The sequence below is a fragment of the Caretta caretta genome, chromosome 8 (genome assembly GCF_965140235.1).
Source record: "Caretta caretta isolate rCarCar2 chromosome 8, rCarCar1.hap1, whole genome shotgun sequence".
In the NCBI taxonomy this organism is placed as follows: domain Eukaryota; kingdom Metazoa; phylum Chordata; order Testudines; family Cheloniidae; genus Caretta; species Caretta caretta.
This window is the reverse complement of record NC_134213.1, coordinates 3,097,501-3,124,855: the sequence shown is the minus strand read 5'-3', so window position 1 is coordinate 3,124,855 and position 27,355 is coordinate 3,097,501. Positions and strand designations below refer to the sequence as shown.

Sequence of the window (27,355 nt, the reverse complement as noted above, 5' to 3'; positions counted from 1 at the left end):
GGCTAGACTGGGTCAGACCAGTGATCCATCTAACCCAGTATCCTGTCTTCTGACAGTGGCCAATGCCAGGTGCCCCAGAGGGAATGAACAGAACAGGTTATCATCAAGTGATCCATCCCCTGTCGCCCATTCCCAGCTTCTGGCAAATAGAGGCTAGGGACACCATCCCTGTCCATCCTGGCTAATAGCCACTGATTAACCTATCCTCTATGAACTTATCTAGTTTTTTTTTGAACCCTGGTATAGTCTTGGCCTTTACAACATCCTTTGGCAAGGAGTTCCACAAGTTGATTGTGCATTGTGTGAAAAAATACTTCCTGTTTGTTTTAAACCTGCTGCCTATTAATTTCATTTGGTGATCCCTAGTTCTTGTGTTATGAGAAGTAGTAAACAACACTTCCTTATCTGCTTTCTCTACACCAGTCATGATTTTATAGACCTCTATCATATCCTCCCCTTAGTTATCTCTTTTCCAAGCTGAAAAGTCCCAGTCTTATTAATCTCTCCTCATACGGAAACCATTCCATACTCCTAATCATTTTTGTTGCCCTTTTCTGAACCTTTTCCAATTCCAATATATCTTTTTTGAGATGGGGCAACCACATCTGCACACAGTACTCAAGATGTGGGCGTACCATGGATTTATACAGAGGCAACATGGTATTTTCTGTCTTATTATCTATCCCTTTCTTAATGATTCCCAACCTTCTGTTCGCTTTGACTGCCGCTGCACATTGAGTGGATGTTTTCAGAGAACTATCCACAATGACTCCAAGATCTTTCTTGAGTGGTAACAGCCAATTTAGAACCCATCATTTTATTTGTATGGTTGGGATTATGTTTTCCAATGTGCATTACTTTGCATTTATCAACACTGAATTTCATCTGCCATGCTGTTGCCCAGTTACCCCGTTTTGATAGATCCTTTTGTAGCTCTTTGCAGTCTGCCTGGGTCTTAACTATCTTGAGCAATTTTGTATCTGCAAATTTTGCCACATCACTGTTTACCCCTTTTACTAGATCATTTATGAATAGGACTGGGTCAAGTACAGACCCCTGGAGGACACCACTATTTACTTCTCTCCATTCTGAAAACTGACCATTTATTCCTACCCTTTCTTTCCTATCTTTTAATCAGTTACCAGTCCATGAGAGGACCTTTCCTCCTATCCTGTGGCAGCTTACTTTGCTTAAGAGCCTTTAGTGAGGGACCTTGTCAAAGGCTTTCTGAAAATTTAAGTACGCTATAGCCACTGGATCCTACTTGTCCACATGCTTGTTGATCCCCTCAAAGAATTCTAGTAGATTGATGAGGCATTATTTCCCCTTAGAAATACCATGTGGACTCTTCCCCAGCAAATTATGTTTATCTATTTGTCTGACAATTTTGTTCTTTACTATAGTTTCAACCTGTCTGTCTCGTACTAAAGTCAGGCTTACCGGTCCAAACTCTGGAGCCCATTTTAAAAGCAGCTTCAGTGTTATTTTGCAGTGTGACTACTCTCACTCAAACTAGGCTAACTCAGGAGAAGTGAAGTCAAGCCAACACTGCAACTAAGACAAACCCTTAGTCATTTTTTTAAAACAAGTTTATAAAACCCGAATATTTTCACTATCCTGCAAGCACCATCTACAGTTAGAGTGTGTGTTTATTTAGTGGGGTTTTTGTTTTTTTAAAAAAAACCACTGTTGAAAAAAGCCACCCTCCATCCAAGTCCTCATCTTCTGAATTATTAATACTGCTTTTCAACCCACCCAAGCACATTAATTTCCTGGGAAACATTCTCAATCTACAGACTTCTACGGCTTCTACCACTGCAGCATCTGAGTACCTAACAAACATTGATAGTCTTACAATGCACCTTCTCAATACATTGCTCTTTAGTATTGTTTGCTTACAGGCTTTCAGTTCATGGGACACCGATTATACCCAAACCACATATTATATCAAGGGCTTTACTCACATGTAGCTGTGATACATCTACTGCATTCCTTTCACAAGCAATACTGAAATCTGATAAAAAAGTTATCAAATTTATCTCGCAAATCATGCCAGATAAATACAGTGACCAAGTGACACTATTTTTGCCCTATATTGTGCTAAAGCAAGAATGCATTGGCTGTGACTAGATCAATGGAGCTCATTCCTAGACTCCATTGCATATAGCAAGAAGAGCACATTGCAAATGATAAAGAAACAAATTTAAGACAGTTTCCAAAGTGGCTTCCCTTTTTCTGGAGATGCAAGAATTGCCAAAACTAAGGCTATCCCCCTCCATTCAACCCTGATAATAAATGGGTGGGGGAAAACTCTTGAGCTCAAGTAATCTAGAGTTTTGAAGAAGCTGAAATACTAGTTCAGATAAAGCAATAGTCCGTGGTCTCACTTCGTGATCTAGTTAATTTTAGCCTGATTACACCCAATTTGCTGACATAAAGAGGTTTTTCAGCATAAATCTATTAAATGGGAGCTGACCAACTCAACAACTTGAAATTTTTCATTTCATACATCTTTTAATAACCCCTTATTACATTCAGGTCAATATGCTGGCTAGATACGTGATGGAGATATCAACAGGTACTCTTCCTGTCTCAAACACCACTACTCATTTTTTAGAGTAACAGCCGTGTTAGTCTGTATCCGCAAAAAGAAAAGGAGTACTTGTGGCACCTTAGAGACTAACCAATTTATTTGAGCATAAGCTTCCGTGAGCTACAGCTCACTTCATCGGATGCATACTGTGGAAAGTGTAGAAGATCTTTTTATACACACACAAAGCATGAAAAAATACCTCCTCCCACCCCACTCTCCTCCTGGTAATAGCTTATCTAAAGTGATCACTCTCCTTACAATGTGTATGATAATCAAGGTGGGCCATTTCCAGCACAAATCCAGGGTTTAACAAGAACGTGGGGGGGGGGGGGGGGGAGGAAAAAACAAGGGGAAATAGGTTACCTTGCATAATGACGTAGCCACTCCCAGTCTCTATTCAAGCCTAAGTTAATTGTATCCAATTTGCAAATGAATTCCAATTCAACATTTTCTCGCTGGAGTCTGGATTTGAAGTTTTTTTGTTGTAATATAGCAACTTTCATGTCTGTAATCGCGTGACCATAAAGATTGAAGTGTTCTCCGACTGGTTTATGAATGTTATAATTCTTGACATCTGATTTGTGTCCATTTATTCTTTTACGTAGAGACTGTCCAGTTTGACCAATGTACATGGCAGAGGGGCATTGCTGGCACATGATGGCATATATCACATTGGTGGATGTGCAGGTGAACGAGCCTCTGATAGTGTGGCTGATGTTATTAGACCCTGTGATGGTGTCCCCTGAATAGATATGTTGGCAACAGGCTTTGTTGCAAGGATAGGTTCCTGGGTTAGTGGTTCTGTTGTGTGGTATGTGGTTGCTGGTGAGTATTTGCTTCAGGCTGGGGGGCTGTCTGTAGGCAAGGACTGGCCTGTCTCCCAAGATTTGAAGGATGACCCAACACTCTCACAAATAGAAAACCTGGATTTGTGCTGGAAGTGGCCCAACTTGATCATCATACACATTGTAAGGAGAGTGATCACTTTAGATAAGCTATTACCAGCAGGAGAGTGGGGTGGGAGGAGGTATTTTTTCATGCTGTGTGTGTATATAAAAAGATCTTCTACACTTTCCACAGTATGCATCCAATGAAGTGAGCTGTAGCTCACGGAAGCTTATGCTCAAATAAATTGGTTAGTCTCTAAGGTGCCACAAGTACTCCTTTTCTTTTTACTCATTTTTTAGTGCCCCGGCACTGGCTCAGACATTCTGCAGAGAGGCTATGCTGCAAAATACTAAGGTCTTGTCTACACTGCATGTTGATGTGCACCAGCTGGGATGTAAACTATAGTGCACACCAGTGTGCTGTGCACTAACTGGGCCCGTTGATGCACGCTGAAAGTTCCCTAGCATGCACTGATGTAGTTCTATTTCAAACAGTACTATGTCAACATACACTAGAAGACTTAGTATGCACCAATCACGTTCACACCACACTCGTGTATATTAGAATTTACACCCAAGCTAGTCTGCACTAACGCTTAGGGCTTATGAACCCAAAAACTCTGCCACCTTAGCTATGCCTGTTAAAAACAGTACAAACCCTGAGTGTTGACACAGTTAGGAGAATAACTTACACCTGCATAACTTACACCTTCCTACTGGTATAATCTAGTCCAATGTTGGGGGTATACTGCTTTAACTATTTAGGTCTGCAAACCCCAAACTTTTGAGGGTTGTCCCCCCCCACCGCTGTCCTTGCCTCGCCTCCCCTCCTCCCCCACCCCCCTGGAGTGGGACTGCAGCTGTGTGTGGGGGTGTAATATGAACTGGGGTAAGGGGGCCACAGCTAGGGATGGGTCTGGGAGCGGGGCCACGGCTTAGGGTGGGATCAGGGCTGCAGCCAGACCTGTGGCCAGCTGCAGGTCTGCTCCTGGCCTTGCCCCCAGGCCAGGAAAGGAGCTGCAGCACACTTTGGGGACCTCTGATTTAGGTTTAAAAAGTCACCCCCCCACAACCAAAATAGTTAAATCTGTACAAAAACTGTAGATCAAGCCAAGACAGCTGAAACTAAAATGAAACAAGTTTTCCGGAGAATGGAATATATTCCTTCTTCTCTAGAAGAGATATTATGTAATGAGTTATACTACAAACCTTTTTTTAAGTTAAAAAGAACTCCAGATATTTTATAAGGAGGCAGTATATTTTCTTGTCCTCTTCCCTCTGGATATTCTAGGAACACTCTACTCTAGTTTACTTTAAGTGTTGTATCTAGGCAGCCCCTAAGATTCCAGACATTGTTTCCACTATAACCTTACTTTCAGAATCTATTCCTTGGCCATAACATTTTAATCCAGTCTGCCATAAATGGGTCTGTCTGAATCCAAGTTCTCCCTTAGAAAAATATAACAGAATTTTCACATTAAAAAAAACCCTAAGCCTGAATAATCTCTGCATGCAAAATTTTAGCTTCTTAAGTAAACATTATTGTTTCAAATGCATATTGGGAACAATATTCAGATACATCTTAAATATATTTGAACCCAATGGTCTGGAACATCCCAATGTACAATAGCACAATTTTTTTTAAATCTTCATCCTTTTATCAAAAGAAGCAGCTTTAAAGAACAGCAGCAAAAAAACACTGCTGCCCAATCTTCTCCTGTTTCAGATTTTTCCTCTGTTCTCTGATGAATTTGGATTACTATAATTTTGCTTTCCCACTCCCTGAATAGCCAATTAAGGATAACAAAAGATGCAGTTACCAACTCTCAATATACTCAATTAGCTCAATACTTCTGTTTACCTTTAAGATTTCATTGAAGCAGAGTCACAACCTACAAATCCTTTTATTTTATAGAGTTGGAGAAAGTTATTTCATAAGATGTAACAAACCAGAGGATCTTATATGAATGGCTACAGTCCACCTCCATTGGTTCACACTCAACTATTCCAGACAAATTGCATACAAATAAAATTGTGACAATGGAACATCCAGGATAAGAGATATCTATATACATCAGTCGCTCTTGAAACTTTTTTTTGGGGGGGGGGGGGGAGGCAGTGGGGGAGAGAGAACTTAACTGAGACGGAGCTAAAAATACATTACAAATACCTTATGGTGATCACTGAAGATAAATATTCTTTTGTATTGCAAAGCTTGGCTGCCAATATTATATACACAAAATAGTTTTTTAAAATGCTCATATAGAAGGACAATGTGAAGTTTCCTCTCCTTTCAGAGGTATCATTTATTAAAATGGTTCCACTAGGAGAGCAAACAATTAAATCCTCAAAAGACAACATAAGGTGGTTTCATTTCCGTCATAGCCCCAGTTTCTAGTTTCTGCCTGCAAGTACAATGAAAAGAGGAAAATCTGAGATGAAGCAACAGACTTGAAAAATTATTTAAATGTTTTAACTATGATCAGATATAAAAACTTACAAATTAATGGGAAGATTTGCACATACAGTAAACCTCAGAGGAACGAATAACTTGGGAATGGAAGTGGTTTGTAACTCTGAAACATTCGTAACACTAAACAAAACGTTATGGTTGTTCTTTCAAAAGTTTACAACTGAACATTAACTTAATGCAGCTTTGAAACTTTACTATGCTGAAGAAAAATATTGCTATTAACTATCTTAATTTAAATGAAAAGCATAGAAACCATCTCCTTATCTTGTCAAAAAAAATTTAAACTTTTCCTTTTTTTTTTTTTAGTAGTTTATGTTTATAAACCCCCAGTATTACTGTTCAGTATTTGGTAGGTTTTTGTGTGTGTTTGTTTTTTGTTTGGTTTCTGCTGCTGCGCTGTCCAGTTTCAAATGAGGTGTGAGATTGACTGGTTTAACTCTGGTGATCTACTGTTCTAGAATCTGATCATTGTAATTGTGCTAGGTAAATTGCTATAATATATTTATATTATTTTGCATAATTAACCAAACGAATTGTCATTTTGACAGTCTAATGATGGAAAATAGGAATGAGAACCCAGCTTCCAATTAGAAAGTTTTGGATTTCTAAGTTTCCAAGTTACTGCAAGTAAAACTATATTATGTCGTCACCAAAAAGATTATTAATTTACCATGCAACAGCCTGAATGTTTAGTATTTTAAAGGCTTAATTGAAAAGCAGATTCTTTCAGCCTTACTTCACATCATATGGTGACTAGAAAGCATCATGAAAAATTACAGCTCTCTTTCATGCTTCAGAGATGCACACGCAGCTACCGACTTCAGTGAGATCCCCATCTAAGGGGAGATTCTGACAATATCAAATTCATTCCAAAATGAATTTGAATATTTTAAGAAGTTTTAGAACCTCAATAGAACACAACCCCCAAATCACTTCCTGTCCCTTTCCAGTCTTCCACAGTGCTCCCCCCCACCAAGTCCCACTTAAAAGACAAGTTTCAGACTAGCAGCTGTATTAGTCTGTATCCGCAAAAAGAAAAGGAGGTCTTTAGAGACTAAGGTGCCACAAGTCCTCCTTTTCTTTTTAAAAGACAAGAAATCCTACCTTGTGTGTGTGACGCTGCATGTCAGGTGGCACTCAAGTGATAAATGAGTTGAATATCAGTTGCTGTTTTGGGGGCAGGGATAGGGCAAACAAGGAGAGGAGCATGCTCCCTAATCCATATTAGGTCTTCTTATCATTGCTGCAGATTAATGAGGCTGGGCTGTGTATTTTAAGAAGTTTGAGAAATTCTAACTAATCCTGTCATTTTAACATTTCTAATTGTATCCTAGATGGGCCAGCTATTTTCTGCTACACAATAAATATGCAGTCTATATCAAACTGGTGAGGATGATATGGAATACACTTTAAGAGTATCATAGAAAGCTTCCTTAAAACACAGACACTCTACAGTGGCTTGGTATCACACTAGCTGGAACCTAATGACAATCTGATCCATGTCCAAAAAGATTTACTTATCTATTCAAAAATACTATTCTACACAAAGTACTGGTTTGTTAATGATTCATCAACCCTAAAACAAGAAAAATTAAAGTACATCCCTCCAGTGCTTCGAACACTATTTACGTTAGCTTAGAACTCAAGTTGAAAGTGTCTCATATGTGGCTATCTGCACAGCTGCTAAATCAAATTTTAGTCGCCAAATGTGTGATCATCTACTTCAGTTTGCTGCTGTTTTCACAAATTAGCAGAAGTGCCCAAGATAAACCAGAAATAATGGCGTGTTCAACCCCAAAAGAGTGACTGGGATGAGAATGCAACAAACAGTGGGTAAACAAAGTCAGAAGTCTGAAGCAGTGATGTGTGATAAGGAGGATGCAGCCCTAAGAAAGTGTGGCCAAGTCTAAAGTTGTAATCATTGTGACATGCACAACTGTCCTAAAACATTACTAAGAGCAACTCTTCTAGAGACCAAAAACCACCTCGTCACAACCTAGACATTAAATATTTCTGCACTACCCCATCTTTATAATCCTTGCCCTTCGGGGACAGAGTAGGGGAGTCCCTTTTGAGGTTGCAAAATTCCTTAAAACTCTTAGGGCTTGTCTATACTTACATTTTATAGTGCTCTAACTTGCTGGCTCAGGAGTGTGAAAAATCACCCCCGAGTGCAGCAAGTCTGAGCTGCTAGTATAGACAAGCCCGAGCGCTGGGAGCCATGCTCCCAGCGCTCAGAGCTAATCCCCTTGTGGAGGTGGAGTACCAGGAGCATTCCCATGGGAGTGCTTTGAAGTTTCCAGTGTAGCCATGCCCTTAGTATGTGTTTTTACACTGGCTTCACTTAGGCCTATTGATGGAATTATTCAGTCATGAAAGTCTCCATTGTACTTACAGATCTCAAAGGTTATGTCTACACTGGGAAGCGATTCCTAGCTGGCACTGATGGCCGTTTGGGCTAGCCACTTGAGTCCAAGCTTCCCCAACCCCTTGGTCTGAGTTCAGGTGGCTAGCCTATGGTGCAACATCCACAAGGTGATTTTTTGCATGCTAGCTCAAGCTGAGCTAATGAGAGTATCTGGACTGGGAATCACACCTCCCAGTTGCAGCACAGTCATACCCAAAGTGATTACCCAGTCTGGGAAATATCAAAATATGTTACTTAATCAGTTGAAACTAGATTAATTGAAACCTAGTTATTTGGATTGCTTTCTTTAAGCTTAGTACAGTCCCAACTGAGGACACTGAGGCAAAATTCCAAACTGACATTCTCTCTAAAAGAAGATACTCAATAATTTGGCTCTACTCTTCAGAAACAGGGTATGAACAGGGAGAAATAAAATTAGTCTTTAAAGAAACTGTTGGACTTCTTTATGTGAGTGACCTTTGTAGTCCCAGATGCACTACCATCTCTGTCTAAGGAGCACATTCTCAAGTGTGAAGGACTTTAGCTAAACAATATCCATTTATTCCAAGTCGAGCTGGGAAGTTAAAGCCCTCACACAACTCAAAATATACATCTCCTCCGTCTACCTTTATCGGTTTCCTGTGAATACAGACGACTGCGATGTCAGTAAGATGAGAGACATGCTGCAAGAAAGACAGAGGTAGACCAATGAGAGAGCTGAACACATTAGTATGCACATTGCGGAATAATGGCAGGCATTTGCCATACCATCTTAGTCAGGTCTAGGAGTGCCTCATTAACAGGTAGATTCACTCTGGAGGGTGTTGCCAACTGCAAGGTATCCAGCTGCTTGTTTTGAAGATCCTTGACCTCCTCCAGCAGGATCTGCAGAGTATCTGCTACCCTTCTAATGAGGTCCTGAAACTGCCTGAAGTCATCAGCCATGGAAGGTGGAGGCGGCATAACAGTCTCATCCGGTGATGATGAAATAGGAGTGTCCAGGGTGACAACTTCTTCTGCCCTAGCTTACTGTTCTTTGAAAGTTTCCACCTGTTGTGGGGGGATGGGTGGGGAGGAGGATGTGAAACCTTGGTCTCCCTGGGGGATGACACATGTCATCTCTTAAATTGGTGCCGACAGGTAGCCCACAGGTCCCAATACAGCCATTATGGGTCTGCAAAGATGCGGAGCTGCATGCAAAGCTGGTTCTACCATCCTTGGTCACCTGCAAACTCCTCCCTGTGGCTGGCTAAAAGCAAATTCCTAAAGCTTTACATAGGAGAACCCTCCCTGGAACCAAGGAGACCTACTGGGAATCTTCTTCTTGCACATCTTCCAATGGGGGAGGTCAGGAAGCAATTGAGGATGGAGGAGAACCCTGGGCCATGGGATGGCTGCTCAGTGACAGAGGCCTCTGTAACGAGAGACATTCAGTACCTGTCAACAACGGGACTCTGGTTCTTCCAACACTGAGAGGTACCTCAAGTATAGGAATTCCCAACAGCATTGAGGACGATGGGCATAGTACAGGCATTGTAGATATTAGATGCCATTGCTTGCTCAGTACCGATGGTACCACTTGCACAGGAACTCGCAGCTGAGCTGCCTGCATCAATATTGATGGCTGGATTGAGGCGTGTGTCAGCACCAATGGCTGATGCTTCAGGCCAAACTCAACGGTTCTCTGTGTTTGTTCTCCTTACTGGTGGAGAGCATCGGTGCCCTATTGGAGCCATGCATCCTCTCCTTGGAGCTGCAGGGCTCCACAGGCCTGCTGTACTAGAGGAAGAGTCCTCAGACTCAATGCTACCTTCAGAGACAGAGGACCTTACCAGTGATGTGGTCTTTTTTGGAGCAGGCTCCTTAGAGTGAGAGTCCACGGTCCTCTTTCTGGGAGTCTTCCCAGTGGGTTTCATAGACTTTCCTTTCTCAGAGATTGATTGATTCATGCCCTGAGATTGATGGGGCACTGGATCTATCCGGGGACAGATGTATTGGGGGGGGGGAGGGGCGGCAGGCTCCTGACCTGGCTTGGGGTGTATTCCATGGCTAGCAGTTTGAGCTTTATCTCACTGTTCTTCCTTGCTCTGGACATAAGAGCCAAACAGAATTACTTCTGGGAGACATGAGAATCCCCCAGGCAATGGACACACTTGGCGTACCTGTTGCTTACCCATAGAGCCTCCCAAGAAGAGAGGCAGTGTTTGAACTCTGGCAAGCCAGGCATGTCCTGCCAGGAGAAAACAATTCTCCAGGAGGGACTAGAGGGGGGAAAAATCCTAAAAAAAAAACAAACAAAAAACCCACTATATTGAATACTAAGGACTTGTCTTCATTACCAGGGTAAGTCAACCTAAGTTATGCTACTCCAGCTACATCAATAACTTACCCCAGTATATTTGCTGCGCTGCATTGACGGGAGACGCTCACTGGTCGACTTACCTTACTCTTCTCAGGGAGCTGGAGTACTGGAGTCGACCTGAGAGCACTCTGCTGTCGATTGAGCGAGTCTTCACTAGACCAACTAAATTGACACCACCTACATCAACTGCAGCAGCATCGATCTTCCCAGTAGTGAAGACGAGCCCTTCCTTACAACTACCTAACTGCAAGAAAAAACAGAAGGCCGAATATGCTCTAGGTGGGTGTGGTAGGGTTCCCTCTCAGACCAAGGCGGTAGAGAAGAAACTGAGGGCAGCTTCGTCACACACCTCTATATAGCCTCAGGGTCTGCCATGAGGAAGTACAGGGCACATGTGAAGGTCATCATATGGACGCTGCTAGCTCGAACTCTCCAATCAAGGGCTCAAGAGGTGCAATGTGCACCTGAAGTAAAGCACCCATAGGGACACTACTCGAAAAAGTAGTTTGAGTTCAAGACGCTCGCTATATACTACTGGTTTCTCTAGCAGTCCATAGTTGAAGTGCAGGTTTTTTTCTCCCACTGATACATGTACATAACTGTCACGAACAATTAGAGTTATGTATGTGCATCGAGGGAAAAATGGTGATCTGCTATTTATGTCTTCATTATTTGTAACTGGATTTTATATTACTTTGTTCAACAAGTTATGAGGTTTTGGAGGAAAGGGGTTGTTTGTTTTTTAGTAAAAGTGATTGACCAGATGCCTTTAACATGGTTGCTCAGAAAAAAGTAGAAGCTCTCTCTCTCGAAAACATCTCTATTTTCAAATTGTCACTTTACACACTGGAAGTTAGAGCTAATCAAGTATTTTTATTCTGTTTTTCTATTTTGTAAACCATTTTCCAATTTTGAAACAGGAGAACAATCAAAACTAATTAAAGTAAGTAGAAAGATTTAAATCTCAAGCATACAAAGGCTGCGTTTTAAAGTGGCACGTGAAAACAGAAATGCACATTGATATTTTTTGGCGTGGAAAAGGGACAGCACTATCATTATGCTTTCAGTCACCACTAATTTACAGCTGAGCACTCCTCTCTTAATGGTCTTTCAGCCATTCAAGTATTCTTTTTATTTAAAGACGGACGGAGAAAACAAAAGCAGGCTCACACTCCCGATTTGTGGGGGTGGGAAAGCACCATTCCCTACAATCAAGGAAATCCCTTGTTTTTATTACTGAGTTCTGACATGGAGACATCACTAAATCCGATATCCCACTCACCTATCAGGGTACACACAATTTACTCACCCCAGAGGCCAAGAGGATCTCTTCTCTTTCCTAACGTTGCCATAAAGCCAATCTTAAAACGAAGCAAAGCTATTCCAGTTAGGAGCAATTCAGAGGGATTCATAATTTTTTGCATCTGCCTCATTATTATGTTGCTTCCAGAAAATGAGGAAGAGAAATGGCCATCAGCCACCTCTACCTCTAAACTCTGTAAATGTGCTCACTGTTCACCCAAGGGGAAGAGAAAGCCAGGCACCAATGGATCCTCACTTTAAGGTTTCCACTGAAACAGATCATGGCAGTCTATGCTGTCACACATGGGAAAAAAAATAAAGACAAAAAGCAGGTGCTGCATAGTTTAGTTAGAAGCTGAAATTAGAGGGTGCATACACAGCATCTGAGCGCAGGATTCTTCCTTTGGAATTCAAAGGATTTAGTTACAGCTGCGATGTTTATGTATAGATTACTTGGAAAGGAGCAATCCTGATTAGAAATGTATACAATGGAAAGAAATTAGGCTTTTGGGAAGAAAGCATGTGTACAACACACTATTTATAACGCACTGTGGTAGGCAGCATATCTGGAGGAAATAGCACAGCACTGGGAGCAAAGCACATCTGAGTTTTAATCCTGGTTCTACTGCTCTCACACTGTGTAGTGCTGGGCAAGGCACTTCACCTCCGCCTGACTTCCCTTTGCCATAAAATGAAAGCAAGGCTTAGCTACTTGAGCGATGTCAAAGTTAGTTCATGTCTGAAGAGCACTCTAAAGATGCTTAGATCAGGCACTCGAACTAAGATTAGCACACAGTACATACAGTGCTTCTATTGGTTCTAAGTGTTGTATTTTTACACAGAGTTTCAACCAAATTGGGTTCTGTTCTATAACTAGGCTCTGAGGAACGATAGAAATACAAATAAATAATAATTAAGGAGCTCTAAGATCAAACCATCACAGGAATAAAGCTTGAGTGGATGAGTTATGACACACAAGCTTCCCAAAGTCTTCCTGATCACAACTGCCTTTTTAAATTTAAAATTATGTGCCCAATTAGATCACTCCACTGGCTGAACATTCTAACACCACAGAATGCCGTTACCCATTAAATGCAATTACGTATGGCAGGTCTTAGTACAAGAGGTTACAAATCATCAGTGGTACAATGCCTACGAATGCACACAAGGTAGTATGTTAAGGGACAAAGGGGCACATTTTGGAAAGTAATTTCTTCAAGCCATCCTAACCATCCTTATGAATACCAGGCAATTAGAGCTACCTTCACTTGTCTGCATGAACCATAAGATTTCATTAATATTGAAGGTCAGGTATTTCAAGATCTTAAACCACAGAAATTGCCATACTGGATCCAATTGCGGTCCATCCAAGTCCAATACCCCATATGACAGGCAGAGGCTTCAAATGGAAGGTTTAAGAAACCCTGTAATAGGCAATTATGGAATAACTTGCCAGCAGACATGATTCTTCCTTACCCCAGCAGAGGTTGTAGGCCTTTGCCCAGAAGCATATGGTTTTATTTCCTTTCCAAGTTGGCAGAGGAAAGATTTCACTGATCCCTGGAAACTGAGGAATCAGAGTAATTTAGCAACACAGAACCACACCAAAAGGGTGAAATACAGCTTCATTGTAGAGGGGAAAAAATAATTAATGTTTTAATGATTACCACGATTTACTCAGTGTTTTGGGTATTCATGTAAACCAAGTGTTCTGCACTCAAACCTATTTTGTACAATACATGTATATATTTGTGTGTATATGACTACACCCACTTATCTTGCATTAAAAATATTGCTTCACTTTCTTTCATCTACCTCTTATTTTCTGGGCGATAATTTACTGGTACATTTTGGATAGAGAAAAAAAGCTTTGCCACAAAAACAGCGCATGGGCACAGAGGTGCAGAATGTGTGTTCTTTCAAAAATGAGTAATTTATAGTACAATATTAAATGACATGCACTAGTAACTAGAGGGATTCATTTAGAAAGGTAGATGAGTAGGTAGAGTGACTACTTGAAATTAGGCTGGAACTGTTCTCTTTGTTATTAAGCTGTTCATTCAGCCCTACAAGAAACAAAGGCTCTGGGAAAGATGCTGCCTGTGACAGCCGTGCTCAGCAAACACAGTTACACTCTGTGCTTGTATGTATCATATAGCTTCACAATGATCTTTCTTCTCAATCCCAACACTACATTCCTTCTCTCTCTCAGAAGGACTGAAGAGCAGAGAAGAAAAGTACATTTAAGGATGGAGACAGTAACAATCACCTTGCTTGTAATAAGGATACAAAACGCTCACTGTTAAAGCAGTTATCACCAGGAGGTTTCATAAAGCAGCAATGGGAGGATAACTCATGCAGTGAGGGTTAACTATCCCTTACATACAGTGATCAATATGCTCCTTGCTCTAGAGATCTTACTTATGCAGAACAAAATAAATCTTAAATATAAGGTAAAATGAAATGACCCTGGAGCTAGAGGGGAGTTTACAGGAAGGTCAGACAGCTGTAGATAAGTATTAGACAGTTATTTACCCTTCAGTTGGATATATCATGTGACAGACCATTTACCATAATACCTGCTATTACTAAGCCAATGAGCAATAACTCAGTCATGGAAGGGCTGAATACTCTGGGTGGACAAATCCATAAACCAAAAAGAAAACTGCCTGTTAACAAGCTCAACAATTACAGGCATAAGGAAAAACTGCTGAAAGTAGTTAAATGAGGTGACTTAAATCACACAGTGGGGTAATGGTAAGGCCCTACTTACATCTTGGTCACACATCAGCAAAAAAATATAAGCAACAGGGAGTTGAAAGTGAAATATAAGCCATATAACTGTAGGGTAAACTACTGATAAGCAATACTATTTAATCACTAAACATGGTGCAGACTTAACACGGGCAGATATACAAGCACATGCGACTAGGTGCCAGGAACTCCAGAGTACTAGCGTTCATTACCATTGTCTCACTCTACAGAGCTGAGCACTTAATACTAGTGCAGACGTTACTACCCATTCTAAACAGGGACATACACACTTGCTCTGCATATCAAAACACAGAAGTTACCTAAATGCATATATTTGGCAGGACAGTAATAGTGAAATATGTTTCCATAAATATCCCACTTGAAGTAGGGCCTACAGTGACATGGAACTATACACTGTCACGTGGGAGTAGAGCTATATATATCCATTTACCTCTATAGCCAACAGCGAGGAGGCATGTTGAAGTGTTGTGTAGGTGACACTTTCACCCTGGGGAGGGGTATGGTCAAGTTTCAACTATCAAAGCTCCAAAGCAATTCTATGATGTCCTCCAAGACTGATTATGTAACTATGGGATCAGAACCCATCTACGGGGGGGCGGGGAGGGGGAACTATATAAGGGCAGGGAATTTAGAATTCAAGATCTCCCTCACCCTTTTAATTAACCCGTATATCCAAGTATCTCCAAAACATGAGCAGAGTAGTGACCAATCTTCTAGCTACCAATCTTCTGTACCACTAACTCATACATCTAAACTGTAATCCAAATGAAAACAGTCTGAAAACATTTGGATCATCCTGTGCTCATTACATTCATATTTTTCAGTGTGACACCTACTTTGTCTAGGCCATTCCTCGTTTTAGATCTTCCAAACCTCTTATTTGACAATTACTTTCTCCTTATAGGAGAATGTTAATTTTTAAATTGATAAAATCAGATTGTCTAACATTTTGTACTATTATCAATTCATTTCTCACTCCAAAAGCCATGGGCATTCAGGAGATAACAGAAGCTCAGAGCAGTAAAATAATGAAATGCTGCAGAAAGTGAAACCCCTGGCTATAAAGTCAACAGATTGAGATCTGATTGTTGCTTGTCACAGTAGGTCCAAGGTTAAGTAGGATGGAGGGAACAAGTTATCAATGTGCTCTAAAAGCCTGTGATGGGAGCTTCTTAGACAACACACAAAGTTACAATGACATGTTATATTTATGCATCAGCTTTTATTCCCCCCACAGGATCCCAAACTGTTTTGCAAACTATAGAAACACAAACACATAGGAATCGTATCCAAACTACTTTAAATGCAGCCACTTCAGGGGAAGAACACATTTGTTGTTTAAACAGGGCAAAGCAACAATATGCAAACAGTTCATTCAGGACAGTAAATTAAGAATACTGTATCCAACTGAAAGCAGAAGAGGGATTTGGGAAGTCGAAACATATGTACAACTACCTAAATTAGAATTTGGCAAGGATACTAGAGCTAACATTTCCATTCCTTTGAAAAGTACACCAAGGGATCTTAAGAACATAACCATACTGGGTCAGACCAAAGGTCCATCTAGCCCAGTATCCTGTCTACCGACAGTGGCCAATGCCAGGTGCCCCAGAGGGAATGAACAGAACAGGGAATCATCAAGTGATCCATCCCATGTTGCCCATTCCCAGCTTCTCGCAAACAGAGGCTAGGGACACCATCCCTGCCCATCCTGGCTAACGGCCATTGATGGATTTATCCTCCATGAATTTATCTGTATTTCAAGGAATCCCTGTTGAGGTTACAGGGACAAACCATCCCGATGAGTCGAAAGAATAGTAAATATGGCAGGCGACCAGCTTGGCTTAATGGTGAAATCCTAGCGGATCTTAAACATAAAAAAGAGGCTTACAAGAAGTGGAAGGTTGGACATATGACCAGGGAAGAGTATAAAAATATTGCTCGGGCATGTAGGAATGATATCAGGAGGGCCAAATCGCACCTAGAGCTGCAGCTAGCCAGAGATGTCAAGAGTAACAAGAAGGGTTTCTTCAGGTATGTTGGCAACAAGAAGAAAGCCAAGGAAAGTGTGGGCCCCTTACTGAATGAGGGAGGCAACCTAGTGACAGAGGATGTGGAAAAAGCTAATGTACTCAATGCATTTTTTGCCTCTGTTTTCACTAACAAGGTCAGCTCCCAGACTGCTGCGCTGGGCATCGCAAAATGGGGAAGAGATGGCCAGCCCTCTGTGGAGATAGAGGTGGTTAGGGACTATTTAGAAAAGCTGGACGTGCACAAGTCCATGGGGCCAGACGAGTTGCATCCGAGAGGGCTGAAGGAATTGGCGGCTGTGATTGCAGAGCCATTGGCCATTATCTTTGAAAACTCGTGGCGAACGGGGGAAGTCCCGGATGACTGGAAAAAGGCTAATGTAGTGCCAATCTTTAAAAAAGGGAAGAAGGAGGATCCTGGGAACTACAGGCCAGTCAGCCTCACCTCAGTCCCTGGAAAAATCATGGAGCAGGTCCTCAAAGAATCAATCCTGAAGCACTTGCATGAGAGGAAAGTGATCAGGAACAGCCAGCATGGATTCACCAAGGGAAGGTCATGCCTGACTAATCTAATCGCCTTTTATGAGATTACTGGTTCTGTGGATGAAGGGAAAGCAGTGGATATATTGATTCTTGACTTTAGCAAGCCTTTTGACACGGTCTCCCACAGTATTCTTGTCAGCAAGTTAAGGAAGTATGGGCTGGAAGAATGCACTATAAGGTGGGTAGAAAGCTGGCTAGATTGTCGGGCTCAACGGGTAGTGATCAATGGCTCCATGTCTAGTTGGCAGCCTGTATCAAGTGGAGTGCCCCAAGGGTCAGTCCTGGGGCCGGTTTTGTTCAATATCTTCATAAATGATCTGGAGGATGGTGTGGATTGCACTCTCAGCAAATTTGCGGATGATACTAAACTGGGAGGAGTGGTAGATACGCTGGAGGGGAGGGATAGGATACAGAAGGACCTAGACAAATTGGAGGATTGGGCCAAAAGAAATCTGATGAGGTTCAATAAGGATAAGTGCAGGGTCCTGCACTTAGGACGGAAGAACCCAATGCACAGCTACAGACTAGGGACCGAATGGCTAGGCAGCAGTTCTGCGGAAAAGGACCTAGGGGTGACAGTGGACGAGAAGCTGGATATGAGTCAGCAGTGTGCCCTTGTTGCCAAGAAGGCCAATGGCATTTTGGGATGTATAAGTAGGGGCATAGCGAGCAGATCGAGGGACGTGATCGTTCCCCTCTATTCGACATTGGTGAGGCCTCATCTGGAGTACTGTGTCCAGTTTTGGGCCCCACACTTCAAGAAGGATGTGGATAAATTGGAGAGAGTCCAGCGAAGGGCAACAAAAATGATTAGGGGTCTGGAACACATGAGTTATGAGGAGAGGCTGAGGGAGCTGGGATTGTTTAGCCTGCAGAAGAGAAGAATGAGGGGGGATTTGATAGCTGCTTTCAACTACCTGAAAGGGGGTTCCAAAGAGGATGCATCTAGACTGTTCTCAATGGTAGCAGATGACAGAACGAGGAGTAATGGTCTCAAGCTGCAGTGGGGAGGTTTAGATTGGATATTAGGAAAAACTTTTTCACTAAGAGGGTGGTGAAACACTGGAATGCGTTACCTAGGGAGGTGGTAGAATCTCCTTCCTTAGAGGTTTTTAAGGTCAGGCTTGACAAAGCCCTGGCTGGGATGATTTAACTGGGAATTGGTCCTGCTTCGAGCAGGGGGTTGGACTAGATGACCTTCTGGGGTCCCTTCCAACCCTTATATTCTATGATGATCTAGTTCTTTTTTGAACTCTGTTATAGTCTTGGTTTCACAACATCCTCTGGCAAAGAGTTCCACAGGTTGACTCTGCGTTGCATGAAGAAATACTTCCTGTTTGTTTTAAATCTGCTGCCTATTAATTTCACTTGGTGACCTCTAGTTTGTGTTTTACAGTAGCAGCTGTGTTAGTCTGTATCCGGAAAAAGAAAAGGAGGACTTGTGGCACCTTAGAGACTAACACATTTATTTGAGCATGAGCTTTTGTGAGCTACAGTTAGTTGAATGACAGGGGGTTTTTTTGGACTGTGTCTTGTTTTAAACTTTCCTTTACAAGCTTCTCTGGAAAAACCTTTTATAGAATATGAAGCATTGCACACAACAAAACTGAAAAAAGGAAATTTCAAGATACATAATATTTACAAAATATTCAGTCCCCATAGTTAAAATTGGCTAACATCAAGGCCTAAAATGTATGTTTCACCCAAGAGACTAAGGCCAGGTTCCCACTACAAACTCTTGTCATGTGATGAGGTGTGACTTGACTGAAATAGCTATGCTGACAAAAAAACCTACTGTAGACAATTATGCCAACAAAATTGTGCTTTTGATGGCATAGGTGATTTTAGTTGTAGGGGCTGGGCTTAAATAAACAAGACCAACAAAAGCACGGATTTGCTGGTATCAGCTGCCTCTACACTAGGATTGGCCAGTATAACAGCACAGCTATACTGGCAAAGCACTACTGAAGTAGACCTTAACTTAAGTTTCTGACGGCACAGCACTTCATAACATTCTGCCAGGGCACTGGTTCAGCAATGACTCAGATGGGAGGGTGCCACCTGAATCACCAAGATCACATCATGCAATACCCTAGATTTTTCTTCGGCAGGAAGAAGAGAGCTCTGCAGACCAGAATCAACCCTGTTTGGTGGTAGGACAGTGAACAAGATGACAGCTCAATGCAGTAGAGCTGCAGTCAAAGAGTTTATTGTTTTGTTTCAAATATTAGTTTTTTAAAAAATAAAACTAACTTCCAAATGACACAAGCTCACAGAATCAAAAGGTTTCATCTTTTCCAATGTTAATTTACTTACAAGTTAACAACAACGACTCAAAAATAGCAATTTATTCCAGAAAAGATGAGAAAATTCAAGTCAGAAGCCTGCAAGCAGTAATAAGCTATGCAGACAGGCAGTTCCTCATACTAATATGACACATTTGAGGAATACTTGTACAGACTGTGATATTTAGTAGCCTATGTTTTAAAATACTTCTGAACATCTCTGTGAAAAATGTGGTAATTAGAGACAGCCGGGATAAAATTAAAGGTGCAAAATCCCCTCCATATATAGCAACAGAACTACATTAACCACTTGGTTTAGGCCCCAAACTATTTTCAACCGGCCAGTAAAGACATGGCATGAAATTATTGTTCATTTACCACTACTCAGTAAACCTATACATTTAACAAGAAAAAAGTGTGAAGACTATTAAAAGGTTATATTGATAGCTAAAAATACTCAGGTCACACAGTGGAAACTGGAATAGTGTCTTCCCAAAACTTAAAGGGATACGATCAGGTAGTTAAAATAAAAAATCACAACTTTATTAAACATAAAAATCTCACAAAACTTCAGTTAAAATAGAAATACTTTCATGAAATTGAAGTAATCAAGATAACTTCTTTTTTGGGGGATTTAAATATTCCTCTTTAGTGTTTGGTTTGCAACCACCACTGCCTGGGTCCCAACCTGCAATTTGCTATGCATGGGTCCCTGGACCAACATGGAGCCAAGTGAATGGGGTTCTGTGTGGGCACAAGGGTCTACCCACATTAAAATATTGCAGGATCAGTGCCTTGGAATGGGAGCTGTTTGAGGACAGGACCACATTTTTGTTATATGTATGAACAGTGCCTCACACAATGGGAAGTTAACCCCGTTTTGGACATCCAGGTACTACTGCAAAGTGATGCTAGTGCAGGTAAGACAACTCAGTTTCTATCTAAACTGAGGGAAGCATACAAAGTAAACACCTTAAAAATGTTAATTATAAACTTGGATCTTTATTTGCACTTTTCATAATCTAAAGAACTATTCTGTCATCTCTTGTCATGCCCAGCCTATTTTCAGATTATAAACTCTCCAGGGCAGGGAATGTGTTTTATACCTCTTCTGGAATTTCATCTAGCACACGCAGATGTTAATAACAAAATAATAAAAAAATAAGTAGTAATGGTAGTAACTTAAAAACAAATGATTACTAACTCCACAATGTCTTTTTTAGAGAACGAGAGCCTAGAAAGTCTAGAAGTGGTTCTCCAATTTGACATCTGAGATGACTGATCAAACAGAGCTCTAAGCCAGCAAAAGACAAAGTGAAGGACATAGGTCATTGTGGTGTGGATCACAACCAAAGAATAGAAACAAATGATTGAATGGAAGTCTTCTTTTGTTATCAAGATATTTCTAACAAACTTTTTGTATGAATTTATATAACAGATCAGTAAGTTACAATAGTAAGAAGGCCAAAATCAGCGTTATGTGGAACCAAGGTCTAGGAGATAAAATAAGCAAAAGACTTCATATTAAAGTTTTCAGAACTGTGTTTTCAAGTTACTTGCACACATTTCAAGCCACTTCCTTATTTAAATCCCATTCTCCCTCTTCAAAGGGAGAAAGTGTTAGTCTTGTTAAAATTCAACACTGCAGAAATAGAGGATTTTTTGAAGGGCTGATTTTTAATAATAAACAGAGTGGAGAAGCTACTATAATGGTCAAAGCCAGTGGATATGGCACTAGACATGAATAAGGAGACTGAGTTCTATTCCTAGCTCTTTCACTCAATATCTCAGCTTCCTTCTATATTAATGTTTAGGAAAGTAAAATAAGTGTGTATGTATATTTGTTTATAACAAAACCTATGCAACAAAAACTAATCCCTGACAATGTCTTTTTAAAATCTGGAATTCAAGATCAGCACAGGAATACTAGAAACTGAAGGCCAACAAAACCTGACATACCACTTTTTCTATCTATTAAAACTAGTGTCCGCCATTGACAAGAATCAATTGCTGTCATAAAAAGGAGACTCAGCAGAGAAAAGGTAAACAACTTCCTGAGAAAAAGTCTTACACTCTGCATATTTTAAATGTCAACTTTGTTTCCTGTCCTAGAAAAGACTCAGTTGTGTACTGGGTCAGGGTGCACCAGGAAGCAAAATGAATACTTAACCAGTGTCAATAAGAAACCGCTGTTCCTCTTCAGCTGGCTGTTTCTAAAGCAGGCTGGTTAAAAACTGTTCAGACAAACTAGAGTAACTGAAGATTAAACAAATAGAGTCATGTTTTGAAAGACAGATTCTTAAATTTTAAGGTCAGAAGTGACTATTAGATCATGTAGTCTAACCCCCTGAATAGTGCAGGCTATAGCATTTCATCCAGTTACTCCTGTACTGAAGCTGATAGCTCATGCAAAGTTGCAAAAAGTTTACCATTAAATAAAAACTGCATTCTCTGATACAGACAAGTTTTGGGTGAAATTCTCAGTCTTTTCTCCACCACAACAAATAAGGAATGGCAGAGAAACACACTAAGTGATAACTCATGTCCTGCTACATTCTTCAAAATGAGACAAAGGTGATTGTCATGATGATAGTAACCAAGGCAGCCAGGCTAGTGACAGAATTTCTCATGTGCAGTACGTAACTATGCAAATAGCTGAGTCTACATATTAGGTTGCCCTAAGGCACCTTACATCAACCTAATTCTGTAAGCATCTACATGCAAATGTAGCTCACACCAATGTAACTCGCCCACTACATTGACTTAATAATTCCACCTCCAGAAGAGAAGTAGCACTTAGGTCGATGTAATCAGGTCGACACAGCATCAGCGTAGACACTGCATTGCTTACATTGACTGTTGCTGCCTTTCAGAAGCCATCCCACAATGCCCCATACTGACAGTTAAATCACTGCAAGCACTCCTTGTGAGGACATGATACAAGGAGCATAGTGTGGATGTGCAAAACCAATTTAACTACTGTGGTGGCTGTCTGTTGATGTAACTTAAACCAGCTTCATTTTGTAGTGTAGACTTGCCCTAAACTATCTGGGGTTTTTTAAGGTCCTCACAAAAGGAGTGTTTTATTTCCTGGATTGCCTTTTCCCCACCCACTCCAGCTCTGGCCTAAAGGCTGTGAGTCAGTTATAGCCACAGTAGCAATAAGGTGCAGTATGTGAATTCGGGGGGGAGGGAGGGAGTGGCAGAAAACTTGAGAGAAGAGGAAATGAACCTTTGCAAGTATTCTGGGGATTTCTTCCAGTACAGGTCATTTTTAAGTGTATCACTTCCTCTCCCACCTGAGAGGCCTGGAGCCCATGACAGGGGCCAAATAAGCAAGGGTCAGCTGCAAAGACAGTGAACTTGGGGAGCGGGGAAGACTAGCAGTTAGCCATGACAGAGGGCAGATCATCTAGAAGAGAGGTGGATGAGAGGGGCAGCAGCCATCATGTGGGGGCAAATCAGCATTCATAATGGGAGGGAGGGAGACAGATCAGCTAAAGGAGAGAGAGGCATTGAGGTTGTCAGAGGGGCATCAGCCATGATGGGATGGGGTGGAAGGCAAGGCTGAGAGAGGAGCAGCAGCCATGACGGGACACACGGCGGGGGCGGGGGGGGCAGCAGCCATGACGGGACACACGGCGGGGGCAGATGAGGCTGTGAGGGGGCAGCAGCCATGACGGGACACACAGGGGGGTGGGGGCAGGGGCAGATGAGGCTGTTACGGGGCAGCAGCCATGACGGGACACACAGGGGGGTGGGGGCAGGGGCAGATGAGGCTGTGAGGGGGCAGCAGCCATGACGGGACACACAGGGGGGTGGGGGCAGGGGCAGATGAGGCTGTGAGGGGGCAGCAGCCATGACGGGACACACGGGGGTGGGCAGGGGCAGATGAGGCTGTGAGGGGGCAGCAGCCATGACGGGACACACGGGGGGGGGGGCAGGGGCAGATGAGGCTGTGAGGGGGCAGCAGCCATGACGGGACACACGGGGGGGGGCAGGGGCAGATGAGGCTGTGACGGGGCAGCAGCCATGACGGGACACACGGGGGGGGGGCAGGGGCAGATGAGGCTGTGAGGGGGCAGCAGCCATGACGGGACACACAGGGGGGTGGGGGCAAGGGCAGATGAGGCTGTGACGGGGCAGCAGCCATGACGGGACACACAGGGGGGTGGGGGCAGGGGCAGATGAGGCTGTGACGGGGCAGCAGCCATGACGGGACACACGGGGGGGGGCAGGGGCAGATGAGGCTGTGAGGGGGCAGCAGCCATGACGGGACACACAGGGGGGTGGGGGCAGGGGCAGATGAGGCTGTGAGGGGGCAGCAGCCATGACGGGACACACGGGGGGGGGGCAGGGACAGATGAGGCTGTGACGGGGCAGCAGCCATGACGGGACACACAGGGGGGTGGGGGCAGGGGCAGATGAGGCTGTGAGGGGGCAGCAGCCATGACGGGACACACAGGGAGGTGGGGGCAGGGGCAGATGAGGCTGTGACGGGGCAGCAGCCATGACGGGACACACAGGGGGGTGGGGGCAGGGGCAGATGAGGCTGTGAGGGGGCAGCAGCCATGACGGGACACACAGGGGGGTGGGGGCAGGGGCAGATGAGGCTGTGAGGGGGCAGCAGCCATGACGGGACACACAGGGGGGTGGGGGCAGGGGCAGATGAGGCTGTGAGGGGGCAGCAGCCATGACGGGACACACAGGGGGGTGGGGGCAGGGGCAGATGAGGCTGTGAGGGGGCAGCAGCCATGACGGGACACACGGGGGGGGGCAGGGGCAGATGAGGCTGTGACGGGGCAGCAGCCATGACGGGACACACGGGGGGGGGCAGGGACAGATGAGGCTGTGACGGGGCAGCAGCCATGACGGGACACACGGGGGGGGGGGCAGGGGCAGATGAGGCTGTGACGGGGCAGCAGCCATGACGGGACACACAGGGGGGTGGGGGCAGGGGCAGATGAGGCTGTGAGGGGGCAGCAGCCATGACGGGACACACAGGGGGGTGGGGGCAGGGGCAGATGAGGCTGTGAGGGGGCAGCAGCCATGACGGGACACACGGGGGGGGGCAGGGGCAGATGAGGCTGTGACGGGGCAGCAGCCATGACGGGACACACAGGGAGGTGGGGGCAGGGGCAGATGAGGCTGTGACGGGGCAGCAGCCATGACGGGGCACACGGGGGATAGGGAGGTAGAAGGGGTAGTCACAAGGTATGGGGTCAGAAACCATAACGGGGAAGTCAGCTGAAGGGGCCGTGAGGGCAGCACGAGGAGACAGCTTGGCATGGGGAGGAGGCGCCCGCCAGCTCAACAGGGGGCGGGGCAGCGGCCACGTCGGAGGGCAAGAAGGGGGGGGGGGGGTAAGCGCGAGGCCGCAGGCCCAGACCCCGACACCCCATAATACTCACGCCTTGTCCACCAGCTCCCGGACTTTCCACATATTGAGCATGGCGGCGCAGAGCGCTCCCCGGCCTACGTCCCCTGCTCCGCCGCCCGGAGCCCCGCTCGCCGCTCCCTGGGCCCCCGCCGCCGAGGCACCGCCAGGCCAGACCCGCCTCGGCTCGCCGCCTCCTCACCCCACAGCTCAACGGCACCCACGGACGCGGCGCGGCGCGGCCCAGCCTCCGGAAGCCGATACCGCATGCCCGCAAGGCCTGCTGGGACTTGTAGTCCGCTCCCAGGCGGGGGGCGGCGGGAGCCGCTCTCGGCCTCATCCCTCGCAAGGCATGCTGGGGGCGGGATTGCTCTTTTGCCCCGCTAAGCTTGCTGGGAGTTGTAGTCCTCGTGGGGTAATCGGAAGAACTGCGGGAGTTCCTCGCAAGGTGGTCTGGGAAGGGTAGCCTGTCTTCTTCGGGGGCATCGCTTCCTTCCACGGGCTGCCGTTGGGATTTATGACATGTCTGCAGTCTCCCCAGTGCCCCGGAGTCCTCAGGCTGGGGTGTCCCGCCTCCCTCCCCACTGGGCGAGACAGCCGCCCGCTCCTCTTTCGTCAGCCTTGGCACAATTCGGTTTTTTCATTTGTTTTAAAAAACAGTTCTCACAGATAATATCGAAGTATTTTTCAACTTTTTTCAATCTATTTAATTTTTCACAGTTGTGGGAAATTGGGGGAGGGAGGGGTGTCTGACAATAATTATTTAATGCAAACTTCACAAAGCCAAAAGACTTTTAGGAGCCAAATCGGCTGGGAGGAAGAATTGAATCAGAAAAATGTGAAGGATACGTGGAAATCATGTAAGAGCGGCTTTGCGAGATGCTCAAAAAAAAAACCCCTCAATCAAAGAAGACCATGCAGGTAAAACAACAACAACAACCTGGTTTAGAGGGGAAAGCAGCTATACAAATATATATATTTACAGTTGGAAGGGTGGGTAAAGATGACAAGAGTCAAGCCCCATTATCCTGGGGGCTCAACACACATAAATTAACATTGTCCCTGCCCCCAAAGTGCTTGCAATCTAATTTAAGTCAAGTTGTAACAAGTGATTGTAAAGCTGGGGTAGAGATGACAAGATCATGAGGTTCCATAGGCTGTCTACCTGCACTATTTGATAGCTCGTTTAACTGCACAAGAAGTTTTAAGGGCAGGAAGGAAAACAAAGTACCCTATTTTACTGAATATCCACCAACATTTGGAAGTGAATAAATGGGGACAAAATAAAATGGAGACACAGTTTTGAATAACAAGGAAATACACTGACGCAAGAGAGCATTTTTGGAGGAATGTCATGAGAAAATAAATATTTTGCTTCAATATTGTGGTCTGAGTGTTTGCAGTAGGGACAATTGGTTAGTGTACAGTTGTTCTGATTAATTACCACAGCAGTCAAACTTAAAATGTTTATAGCAGTTTATTACCACTCATTAACTTTCATTTGGCATTGCGGGTGCTCAGTATCTTTGAAAATCAAGTTGTAGGTGTATTAAGATAGGAACTGAAATATACTGAAGAACTCCAAATTAGTAGGCCCTTTTGAAAATGTTTGCTTACGGTCACACCACAAACCATTGTTATACATCAGATGAGTAACCAGGTAGTCTGCGGCCCCCTCTCATGCTCTAGTTACAACATGGCCTTTGCCTTTCATCCTACTTATGTGTATTTAATAGATTCTCTTGAAACACCGGCACAGATTAATTTCTGCTTTTAGGGCCATGCAAGAAATGACAAGGACACAGGTCTATGCAGATAACTATTTAAACCACAAAACAATTATATAAGAATAACTTCTGATTAAAATATGTTTTTAGCCTCCAGGCTTATGCATTATATATATATATAATGGTCCAATAAGAGGTATCACATTACCTCCTTTGGCCATTTTTTCCTTACAGAGTACATGTGGAACTAGGTAGAAACATTTTCTTTAATAATGATTATTTTACTTAGATTAAAAGAAAATAGGAATCCAGAGTTAAGAATAAAATTCTGTCATCGTGATTTCTTTTTTGTTTATGATTTATACATCACCATGACTATGCCTTCCACTTTACAAATTATTTAATAGCATCCCTGCCCTCAAGGCATTGCTTAGGTATTGAGACATGTGTGCAAAATAGTCCACCGAATACTTGACCAGCATTCGGAAATAGGGACCACTCCACAGTTAAGACTAGTTTGTGACATGTATATTGGAGAAGATGCAGTGCTTCATCATCCTAGAGGCAATATCAGGAAGCACGAGAAAGGCAGGC

At 43.5% G+C, this 27,355-nt stretch overlaps 1 protein-coding gene across 1 annotated transcript in view; it reads right to left on the bottom strand.

Moving 5' to 3' along the window:
- CLINT1 (clathrin interactor 1) overlaps window positions 1-25,285 on the bottom strand; it is an 81,450-nt gene extending 56,165 nt beyond the window's left edge. Inside the window, exon 1 of the mRNA XM_048861025.2 lies at window positions 25,069-25,285. Within this exon, the coding sequence (XP_048716982.1) occupies window positions 25,069-25,109 (41 nt within the window). The 5' untranslated portion in view covers window positions 25,110-25,285. The remainder of the gene's footprint in view (window positions 1-25,068) is intronic.
- Between the last annotated feature and the right edge of the window lie 2,070 nt (window positions 25,286-27,355).